This window comes from Hydra vulgaris, chromosome 07, assembly GCF_038396675.1.
Source record: "Hydra vulgaris chromosome 07, alternate assembly HydraT2T_AEP".
NCBI lineage: Eukaryota > Metazoa > Cnidaria > Hydrozoa > Anthoathecata > Hydridae > Hydra > Hydra vulgaris.
Window position 1 is genome coordinate 22685001 of NC_088926.1, and position 12500 is coordinate 22697500.

The following is a 12500-nucleotide window of genomic DNA, read 5'->3' on the forward strand; positions in this document are numbered from 1 at the left end:
AAACATTTTCTTTTTGAATTTGCTACAGAATAGAGTTGACCGAGTCAAGATGTTTTGATCAAATGTTTGTTATTGTTCAAAAGTTTAAGCTTTGAAGAGACTTCAAATTTTAAAAATAAAAACACAATAATATACCTTAATAATGATAATAGCAACAGCAACACATGATATTATACTGTAAATACAATTGACACAGAACTTGAATTGTGTCATTATTAAAGTGCATGAATTGGATAGATTGCCTGACTTAAAAAGTTGCTTTAGTATTTTAAAAGGAATATTTATTTATTACTACAGATTTTTAATTCACCAAATTGTTTTCTAATATACAGGTTTTCGATCTTACACCTAATTAAGCCGATATTAACAGATTTTAATTAATATTTAGGCATATCTTATTGCTAGATCAAAAAAATTATAAGAAATATTTTAAAGCCAAGCGTGCTATATCTTTTTTTAAAACTCCATGTAAAATAAACACGAATGGGTATTGGCAGCAGAGTGGAATTGATCAACAATTATATTACTTTTATATTAATACTTTTGAACATATTATTATATTTTATTTGTTACGATATTACCCATAAAATTAGTTTTTAATATTTTCACAAAAAAAAAAATTTCATTACAAGTTTTTAAGTTAAAAGGAAGAACACATGTTGCAGGTATACTACATTTAAAATTAGCCCAAGGTTTATAAGACCAAAACATAATAGAGCTTAACTCTATTCAACACTACATCTAACTTACTTTAATTTAAATTAATTTTAAAAAACCATTGATCAAACTCTTTGAAACTCTCTACTTGAGTTAAAGCTGACTTAAGCTCCTCTTATTCTCTAATCTTAATTATATCATGGAACCGCCACTTAAAGTACGCGTCAAAAGTATACAAATATATACTTTTGACAGTTTTGGCTTATTGACGATTTTAAGAAAAGAAGTACAATTAAAAGAGAAGTAAAAATAACATGAAAATTTTTTAAAAGTTAATAATAGTTTTGCAAATGGTAAACTTTTTAATGTTTTACTTTCAACACCTCAAGCAAAAAGTTAAAATTAATGTTAATACAATAAAATATTAATTATTGTACTTAATTTTTTGCAAAATACTAATTTTAGTAAAAAAACTTTGTTATTTAATGTGCTGATCTAAACCTTCTGTATTAAAAAGAAGAAAAATACAATTGTTTAAATATAAACTTTGATACTTTTGTATATATACAAACTCATTCATACACTAGCAAAAGCGACCCATACAAGCAGTCATATATGATAGTAGTATCAAAAAATATCTTGGATTTTTGTAATTGTTGTAGTTTTATTTCATACAATACCTAGATGTTTCTTGTTAATTTTTTTTTTTGTTGCGGCATTTTTTGTCAATACTCATGTTTTAGGAGAGATTCATAGCAACAAATAAAAAAAAAAAAGAGCTAAATTGTTCTATATTAAATCTCACATATAACTCTATATGTGAGGCTTGACTACCTTTAAGAAAAATTGATAATAATTATTTTGCAATGTAGTCCGAGAACTTATTGTTATAGCATAGCAGTCTCATTATAAAAATGTTTTACATAATTTTTAAGAGCACTGAATGAGCATTGAAATCTAAAACAAAATATTATTGCAAATTATATCAACAACATGGTGAGAATAGTAAAATTAAATATATTTGTTAAACCCTTTAACTGTCCGCGCGTTTTCTAAAAAACGCTCGCTATAAGTTTTGCGTTTTTTTTTTTGAAGTGGTCTTTAAATGCTCCGGCTTTTTAAAAACTTCGTTTTTTTACTTTTAAATTTAAAAAAAGTTTTTACTATTTTAACAGTATTAATCACTAAAAAACACTATTATTCATGTATAAGAATTTATAACCATACTATAATAGTAGAAAATTTTTATAAAAATTAAGTTCTAATATTCAGTCTTTGTATGAAAAGTCATATAAAAAAGGAGCTGCACAAAGTCCTACACCACATTCTACGCATTCATATCTAGAAACTATTTTTATTTTGGGTTCGTAACATACCACACACCTTCTCTGAGCATTATTTTTTTTTTCAGACGCTGGCACATATGATGGAAAATGTCGGTCAATCAATCGTAAGGGGTTGTTTGCTACCAATCTAGAGTGAGATTTTTAAGGCTGTTGGCTATATTGTTGAATCATTGATCTGATTAACTTTGTTCTAATGTTTAAAGGTGACATATTACGACCCATTTTTTTACAAATTATTTGTGTATTAAATGCCGCTTGATTAATTGAATGAGTAAACACTTTGTTGTGACCAGTTTTATTTTTTCCTTTTCTTTATCTTTGTACCATGCCACCATTGGGTCACTTCTATCTACGCCTCCCATATTTTGATTATAATCATCAATATTTAAAGGAACTAACTTTTCTTTCCCAGCTCTTAAAACATTTTTAGCCCCATCAATAGTGCAAGTTGACATAGTATAAACATCCTTTTTATCTTTCCAACGTGTTATCATGATATTTGTTTTTTCTTTGTAAAGAACTTTGCGTTCATTTTTTTTTTAACTTTTCATGGATAGAAATAGGTAAACCTTCTCTGTTTTTTCGAAGTGTTCCTATGTTATCTGCAGATCTTAGCGATAATACTGATAAATGCTCCTAGGAAGAAATACCAGTTGTCAATGTAAAGTTTGTAACACTGATCAAGTAAGCCATCCATAAGAAACATAACAATTTTTGTTGCAACGTAGCGATAATCTGCACTTAGAGTATAATTCGCCTCAGATCCTGTATATAAAATGGAATTCCATACATATCCTGAATCTGACTCGCATAATGAAAATGCTTTTATACCAAATCTGGCACTTTTTTGCTGCAAATACACTGTTTCCAAATTCACTTTTGTCGTGGAAAGGTAGAAAGTCTACCTTTCCACAACAAAAGTGACTCATCAATTGATATATTTTGTGTACGTGTATACACCTCTTGGAAATTTTTGGTCAAATAATCCCATACTGTGCTTATTTTGGATAAAACAGGATATTTATTTGGTAATGTGGTAGAATCAAAAAAATGAATACACTTATCGATTAACTTAAACTTGTTATAGGATAACAACCACTTAATACCAGCACTTACAAACAATGGATTTGTGTTGTAATACATTTCACACGTGGGCTTCCAAAGTACTCCTTTATATAAAAAAATTGCAATATATTGTCTGACCTCTGAAACTGTCACAGGTAACCACCGCCTCATTCTGGATTTAACAAATAATTCTTTTTTATTTGTAGTTTGGGAAGCATATCGATTAGCGTCATTAACAATAAACTCACAAACTTCATCTGTAAAGTTAAGCTCAAATAAATAAACAGGATCATTTTTGACTATATCTTGATAGGACCCAAAAATACCGGTAAATTCAAGGGGGTTAACTCTATTATTTGAAGTTTCAGGTTTCCAAATTGATATGTATGAGCCAGAAAGTACATTTTCTAAGGAATTGTCACTAGAACTTAGAGCATCGACCAATGCAGGCATTTTTTCATCTAAACTTAACTCTAATACCTCTGGTTTGGAATTTTCTTCATCAGAAACATCAGATAAACTATACTCTTCTTCTGAAACCTCACTCAACTCCTCGTTTTTATCGAATATATAATTTTCTATTTCCTTGTAAAATATTCGCTTTTTCGTTAATGATTTTTGTACTGAATAAACTTGCTTGTCTGCCATATTTAAAATAAAAGTGAACACGTGCAAAAGTAAATTATTGAATAAAAAGCTTATTAATTATGCAGCAATAAATTTTGTGACGATTAGAAGTACAACTTCTCATAAAAAGAAAGAAATCATGAGGAGATACACTAAAACGTAATATTACGGCATGGACATTTAGGAACCACTTTTAGTTTGCGTATTATTACGGCATGGACATTTAGAAAACACTTAACATATGATAGAACTGAAGAGGTACTTAAACAGGTAACTAGATCTAAAGAAAGGTGTGAAATGCTAGAAAATGTCACGCAGAAAATTTATGAAAAAAAGTGAACAGGAAGAAATGATAAAAAGTAAAAGTATTAACGTTAACAATGATGAGACTGAGAAAAACAATCTTCGAATTGAATGAATTATTGAAAAAAAATTGAAAATTGGGGTGTAACAGAAAGAAAAGTTCAAAATTTGTTCAAGAATAGTTTGCGTCTTATCGATAAAAAGAGCGCACAGAACGAGAAAAAATGTAGATAACAAGACAAGAAACTCAGTAGTCAAATTACTTCACTAAAAGGACAAGGTAAACATGTTACAATCAGTAAATAAACTCAAAGGATGGGAAATCTATATAAACAAAGATTTTTCCAGCGAAACACGTTAATTAAAAATTTACTAAACACAGAAAAGAACTTAGAAAGAATGAAAAGTATTCTGTTATTATTTACCATAAACTTATAATGAAAGATTTCAGGGAAAGCAAGCCAGTGCTTAATCACATTTTTTATTTTTAACTTTTAAATGAACACACTTTGTTATACTTAATAAAACAACTACATTATTATTCATTATTTTTTTTATTTTTTATTTTATTCATTTATCCTTACAATGTGTAAAAATAAAATTTCCAAAATACTGAATGTAGATTAATTCTATTTAAAAAAAACAGTGGTACTACATAAAAATCAGTGAATAAAGATTCTGATCCTTATACTGACTATTATAAAGAACAAATTAAAAAATTACAGTCCGATATACTATGATAAAGAATTTGAAGGCCATAAAAAGGTTTGGATATTAATTTGTTTTCGCTTTTGAACTTAAACATAAAAACCTTACAAACAAATTTTTAATTATTCACGCAGTTTTTGTATGAAAGCAAAATTAATTTTAAAGTTATTTGTCATAGCGAAACTTGGTGCCACAATGTTAATATTGAGAATGGTTCAAATTATCTGTTACTAAATTATATAGCAATTCATCAGTTTTGGAACTCTGAGAGGATCCGTGGGAGATTATTTATTTTTATAAAAAAGTCATTGGCATATAAATGTAAAAAAGAACCATACTTAACTACAAGCAGTTATGAGTCGTTGCGGATTAAAATTGCAAACAAAGTCTTAAAATATGTTGTTTTCTACGTTATATACAAGCTACCTTTTGGAATAATAAAACTATGTACCTTGTTCGTAATTTTAATCTCAAGTATCGGTAGTAGCAACCAGCATCAATACATAGTTTAACTTTGAAAATATGGTTTCCCGAGATAAATAGTATTGACAAAAAAGAATAGAGTTAGAACAATAGAAAAGAGTGGAGAAATAGAACGAAAGTGCAGATAAAAATGTTTACATTTGAAGCACAAAATTATTGCCATCACTCCCAGCTAGCACACATAAGTTGATAAAACGTTAGAACAATGTCGTGCGTTGTATTGGCCCAACATCGACCGCCAACATTGTATTTATATCATTTTGGTTACAAATGCGACGTCGCCAACAATCAAAAAACAACGTTGGTTCAACGTTGTAATTTAAGTCGGCATTGCGTAATGTTTCACGTTCATTCAACGTTGTATTTTAAGTTGATTTAACATTATATTAAACTTTTAACGGAATTAAATTTATTTGTTTTATGTTTTAGCATATACATATGAGCATAGAATATTCTATAATTACACGCATATATAGTTGTATGTATGTACTCATACATGCATATTTCTTTTTTATTTACTTATTATTATTTTTTTGTAGGTGCCCCAAGAAGTCCTAACGGTCTTGTCACAGGGCACCGCGGAGGTACATTTAACCAAGAAGTCACGCCTCCTTTCTTACCGTGACGAGAAAATATGTCCAGAGCTCGTTTAGAGGGTGGATCTCCTGCTTATAAAGCAAGCGCTCTTACCACTGCGCCACGGCCGCACTAATCATTTCTAACACTTTGATGAATTAAGATAGCGGATGAGATATATTATTTTTTATCTTGCATCTGATTAAACATCCATTATTCATGTGTGTTTTGCTTGTGGCTTGATATTTCGTTATATAAAACAGAGAAAAATGTTAGCAAAATATATTTCCATAACCAACGGAAACATTTGAATAAAAAATAGTTCTTATAAATAATACAAATGTATATTTGTATTTCTACCTTTCCTCAAAGCAAACACAATGTTGATCAACTGTATAAAATCCAACGTCGTTCCAATGTATATGAATCAACGCTAATTCAATAATATAATCCAACTTTAATCCATACACATTGGATTATCGTTTCGTTATAAACATTGGATCAACGTTGATCCCTATACATTAAATCAATGTTGTGTTTAGATCGGAAAAACAACTAACTTTTGCGATGTATTTACATAGATTGGACCAATGTAATTTTTCTAACTATTTCTAATCACGTTATGATTAAGGTTTCTATTAATATTAATACAACAAACTTACATCGGATCAACGTTACATTTGCATCGGAGAAAACAGCCGACGCTCGCGATGTATTTACATACATTGGCCCAACGTTAGTGTGATAGCTGGGCTTGCTTGTGGGTTATTGTTTAAATAATTTAAACAGCTTATTTACAGACTCATTACAAATTAGTTGGTCTCAGAAAATCAAAATGTTATGATCTTTTTTGAATCTTATGTACTTATAACCTTGATTTATTAAAGTTAAAAAAACAATAATATAAAAGCCTGCTACATTATTAACAGCTAATTTGTCAAAACATCCAAATAAGAAATTTTCTTTCTGCTGAAATTGTGCTATAAAAATAAACTAAACAAAAATATATTATAAAAAATCATAGACAGCAGTCCATGAGTAGATAAAGTTAAACATGTGTAACTTTGTTGTTCGGAAAACGACTTTCGTTGAACCTTTCTTGGCAATGACGCAAATAAAAAACAAAGGGTCTTTAAAAAAAAGGTTTTAAAGTCGTCCTTAAAAAACAGCGCTTACATACCAAAGAGTGCAGCACAAGAAACAACTCATTTCACCCTCCACAATATCTTAAAGACTCGGTATCATCTCATAAATAAAAACATTTTCATTAATAATTAATTATTTTTTTAATTGTTATTATTGGCTGCATTTTTGAATTAAGCATTCTTTTAATTACCTATTAAGTTGCATATTCCATTTTCCCCAAATATGAGGGTAGAACAAAATAATTTTTTTCGAAATAAATAAAGTTTCTTAATAAATATTAAATCAAAGTTTTTATTGATTTTTATGTATTTGTATGTACCTCAAAATTGTCAACAACATGAAAAAAGAACTACAAAGACAAATCTTCTTTACGTAAAAATTAATGAAAACTCTTAACTATATCGTTTGACTGCTTTACTCTCTATTTTTATTCGTCCTAAATTAATACTTCCTAATCTTTTTAAATTTACCAATCATATGGTAGCTTATTGTTTTAAATTATTATTTATTTTATTTATTACTGTATAATGTTACAAATAAATAATTTATATCAGTACTACTACATAGAAAGAATTTTTTTTTTTGCTCAAGATATCGATGAATGTACAGCTGCGACATTTCCGTGCCCTTTGAATAATGGAATGTGTGAAAATACAATGGGAAGTTATATTTGTAAATGTGAATCAGGATGGATGTTAAATGGAAACATATGTATAGGTAAGACTTTAAATAGTTAACTAAAAGTACTAAAGATCATTGTTATTGAATTAATAATAATATTTTATTTTTCAAACACTATTTTACATTCTTGTAACATCATTCAGATCAATGAGTTGTTTCGTCTATGTCATGATATAAATCTAATCAAAATGTTGTTGTTTTCTTATTTTTACAAGAAAAACTCAATTGAGAACAAACTTTTGTTTATTATTGGAAGAAACCAATGCAAAAAAATGCACTCTGATGCTAAGCAAAACAATGTTTTATGTTTGATACATTTTGGTTTTTAAAAATCAGTATATTTATATATACTTAGCTGAAAGTGTCGTTAGGAGTTGTGTAAGTTAATACTTTAAAGACTAGTATTTTTTTAAAGTTTTTTATTCCTTGTTTATTTGTAAATTTTAAAGTTTTAAAATTACTTTGAAAAATTTATGCTATATATATTTTTTCCAAGATATCTTCCGTTTTTTTAATTTGAGCCTTTTAAAGGCTTCCCTCCTATCTTGAACTTCTGACTTCTTATCTTTAAATAACCTTTTTTCTTGAAACATTTTCTTTGTTAGTTTGTTTTTTTTTTGTTTTTTATTTTTAAGCTGTATTACTTGTGCAAATGTCAATAGTTTACATTATTTCTACTTCATCAACTCGATTAATTCTTTGTTTATCTTGATAGCTTTAAGCTTAACTAAATTTGATAAAGACTTTTTTTTAACTTTTACTCTAAGCTCTTGCGTTTGTTTTTTCATTTTATAGACTTTATTATATATGATGTCAAAAGAGAAAACTTCAGAATGATATTTTTTTGTCATAAATATATGCTTCTTTTTGTAAGGGCATCGAAAAACCTAACAACAATCATAAATTGATTTGAAATTGAATTTTTAGGAATAAATTTTGACTTTGTGGTGTTTGAGTTATTCCTTTAAAAATCTGCACCTAAGAAAATAGTAAAGTACAAAATTTCATCACATTTTTCTGATCACTAAACAAGTTAAAGCCGATTTTGCGATTTTTTAGCGCCATTCATTTGTTATGCAGCGTGGTTAACAAATAAATGCTAAAAAACAAGTCAAAAAACAAAACTTTTTTTTTTTATATATTCACTTCCAATAACTTTATGGGCAACCGCTATTTGAGTTTCAGGCTACTGCTAGCAAAAAAAATTAGTTTATAAAGAAAAATATATAACTAAAAAGATTGCAAATTATATAAATCAGGAAAAAATGTCGGAGGGAGCAAAAAACTGATAGTTAAGGAAAAAAAAAAAAATTTAAAATTTTTGGAGCCCCAAGGAAGCATCACAGTAAAAGGAGAGATTTATTTGAATGACAATTTACTTGAGAATGTTAGTGCATGGCACAAGAGACGCGTGATCTTTAGAGCAGGACGCATTATAGTATTTGTAGAAAAGAGAAAGAGAAGAAATATTACGACGACGTGACAATGGTTGAAGGTTGGCTAAATGAAAAGGTCTAACTATGTTTACAATATGTTTTTGCACCCTTATCTAAAGGAGAAGATGGCCATCATTAAAATATTCTTTTCAGATTTGGCAACAGTAACTCCTGCAAAGACGAATTAAAAAGTTTTAGAGATAAAGTATGAAATTGAGAGTAAGAAAGTGACAAGCACGATAAAGAGCTGCAACCTCGACAGGTTCAATTTTTTTAATGGATTTAATGTATAGATTTTCAAATAAGATTTTTACAAGAAAGTGCGTGACCATTTATAAATATAGGAAGATTTATACTATGGCGATAAAAATTAGTTTTGATTCATATGGTTTAGTTAGAGTTAAGGTTCAGCAGCCATTGAGAGCCCTATACTGTAGCAGATGTGAGGTCCTTTTAAATTCAAAAACCTTTTCCAAGCAACCATAGAATGTAAGTATTATTAACAAGACAATAAAAAATGGTTGTATCATTAGCAAACAATGCCACGTTAGATTTGAGAATTTCTGGGAAATTACCAATGTATACTTAAAAAAGTTTAAGGTCAAGAATAGAATCTTGAGAAACACCTGAAGTTACAGTAAATAAGAAGAGTGTTATCAATTGAGGACAATTTTTATAATACAACTGGAAGGAAAAACTCGACAACCTTAAAGGTGATACCTAATACACCTTAAGATTTGAGCTTATGAAGAAGACCAGCCTACTTATTTTATCAAAGATTTTATAAATATTGAGAGTGTTAGACTTTTTCTCTCTACATCTACATAATGTACAATACAACGGTTATTACCGTTAATAAGTCAACATAGAACGAGAAGACTGATATCCGTATTGATGATCAGAAAGTAAGTTATTGGATTCAAGAAAAAGGTTAAGTATTTGTTAATTAAAGACTCAAAAACCTGGCTTTTGATAGGAAGAAGGTTAATGAAAAATAGCTTGACGAATCAGATCGCTCTCCAAGTTTTACAAAAATAGGGAAAACAGATGCTGCTTTCCAGCAGGCTGAAAAACAAGAGTCTGATAAGCACTTGTTGAATAGTTTTGAAAGTATAGACGACAGCTCCGGAGAACACTTCTGAAAGACTATAACAGGTATGTTGTCCTGACCACAGGCTGAAGAAGTGTCTAAGCAGAAAATTGCTTAAGATGAAGAAAATGGACGGATAGAAATGTCAAGCAGTGGTTCAAACTATTTGTTTGTTAAAGCAGGTTGAGAGTGATTAGTGGAATCGAGAGATGAAAGTTTAGCAAATAATTTAGTTTTGTCATTAGGTATTTTAGTAGAAGTGTACTGGTATCTTTGAAACCATAAGAAGTTAAGCACTAAAACTTTTAAGTTTTTTCCTATGGTTGTGAGTTGTGAGATTCTATGCCAAAAATTGTTGAAATCGATGATGCTCTGATCTTAACATAAAGATGACTTGATAGCCGTAACAACCCTAAGAAGTCTATGTTTAATCCAAGTTGTCAAACAGTTTCAGTAAAATTACTTTCAATTACTAAATTTACATTATCCTAACAAATAAATTAATATTTAACTTTTTAATGCATCAAAGCAAAACAAGAAAATATTCTTCTTGTTTTGTATTTGTTAGATTTTTTTTTATGGCTATTTCTTATCAAGTTTTTTTTTCTCACGATCATGTATACAGAATCTTTTATACTTATTAATGTCGTCATTTTTTTTTAAATTTTACCGGAGGTGCAAGAATACATGCATGAACTAAAGGTGCATGAGTACATGGGTGTAAGACTGGTTGGGAATTAAAAATGTTTTAATTTTAATTTCTTTTCTAATTTTTTTTGGCAACTTCCTACTCAGTTTAAAAATTTTTATCCTTTTTTGCCTTTAGAGTATGTTAAATATAACTTGTTTCTTAAAATTTAAATTTTGAGAAACATGTTAAAGCAAACCTTATATTAGTAGGTTAAGTATTAAAAAAATTTAAGCTGTTTCATGTTTTATTAAACTAAACACAATTTTGTTTTTTATATTTTAAATATATTTTCCACTACTAAATACAGTAGTGAATAAATATAGTAGTATGCAAAACATTTACAGTTTCTTTCCGATAACTCAAACCTCCAAGGGACCATGGTAAATAATTCAAGTTGACGAATTTTTGAATGAAGCGAATTTAAACTTCGACCAATACGAGGTATGAGTTAGAGCTGTGGCAATTTTTTTTTATTAAATACCAAAATATAAACACTTAATTTACACCATTATACTAAAAAAAACGTGAATTATGTTTCAGTCGTAGAAGCAACGTATTTTATTTACTCTGTCCCATCAAAAATGATATTGAAAAAGTTTAGCAGCACAATGACTTTCTAACTAATTTGAAATAAAAATACTTTTTAAAGCTAGCGATCTTTCATTAAGAAATTTATCAAATCTTTAAAATAATTGCTTTCTTAACGTTATTTTGTTTGTTTTATTTTGTAACAGTTTTATTATAGAACTATTTTAACGTCTTAAAACATTCAATTCTAATCAGATCTAAATACTTAAAAAACAAAAACGAAAACATATAAAAATATAAGGCTACTGTTAAAAATGTTTCAATTTGGACTATTTTCTAAGAAAAATGTTTAATCAAGTTATTTTAATTACTTAATTTTTACATACTAAAAGTTCAAGTTAATCGAAGAAATTTGTTGAAAGGGCATTGTTTCAAGTTAATCCAGGGAAGTTTATTGAAAGGGCAATGGTTCAACTTAACAAACTTCGAGCCATTCAAGGCTCGACTTAACTGGAGATTTTAATAGTAATTCATTTGACGATTTCAAGAGACCAAATAAAACAGTTCAGATAACAAAATTTACCCGATATTTGACATACTGGAAATTATCATTATATAAATGTATACTATTCAGTTAATATATATTTTTAAAATATGATATGTTAAAAAATTTTTTTTATACTTTTCAAGATATTAATGAGTGTAATGCGACAACTTCATTGTGTTCTTGGGGTAATGGATTATGTCAAAATACAAACGGAAGTTTTTTTTGCAGCTACCTGAAGGAGTTTCAGAACAATAGTAGCTTCGCTTGTATGTTATATTTTTTATTTTTCTATTTTAATTTAATTTAATATTAGGCACTCATCACATTTGCACACAATAGCAGCATCCATTTTAAGGTTACATGAATATATTTAAGTAAACTTTATAAAATTTTTTAAAAAGTTTATAGAATACTCATTTTAAGTATTACTTAGGTAACTTACTAGCTTTACTATATATTTTAACAGAAAAACAGCAATGAGTCCTTTGTTTATACCCACGCACGTAACAATGTTTTAGATATTACTCACACATGAAAATATTATAAGGTCGCATAAAAATAATTTTTTAATTAACTTATTTTACAAGGTTTAAAAGAAGTTGTCGTTAAAAGTCAA

General features: G+C 28.2%; 1 protein-coding gene across 7 annotated transcripts in view; it reads left to right on the plus strand.

Moving 5' to 3' along the window:
* Window positions 1–12500, plus strand: part of LOC136082347 (uncharacterized) — a 448050-nt gene that overhangs the window by 336159 nt on the left and 99391 nt on the right. For 6 of the 7 annotated variants that reach the window (XM_065801362.1, XM_065801364.1, XM_065801367.1 and 3 more), the window contains exons 25-26: window positions 7503–7628; window positions 12028–12150. In XM_065801362.1, the coding sequence (XP_065657434.1) occupies window positions 7503–7628; window positions 12028–12150 (249 nt within the window). The remainder of the gene's footprint in view (window positions 1–7502; window positions 7629–12027; window positions 12151–12500) is intronic. The other variant, XM_065801366.1, reaches the window with a different exon arrangement.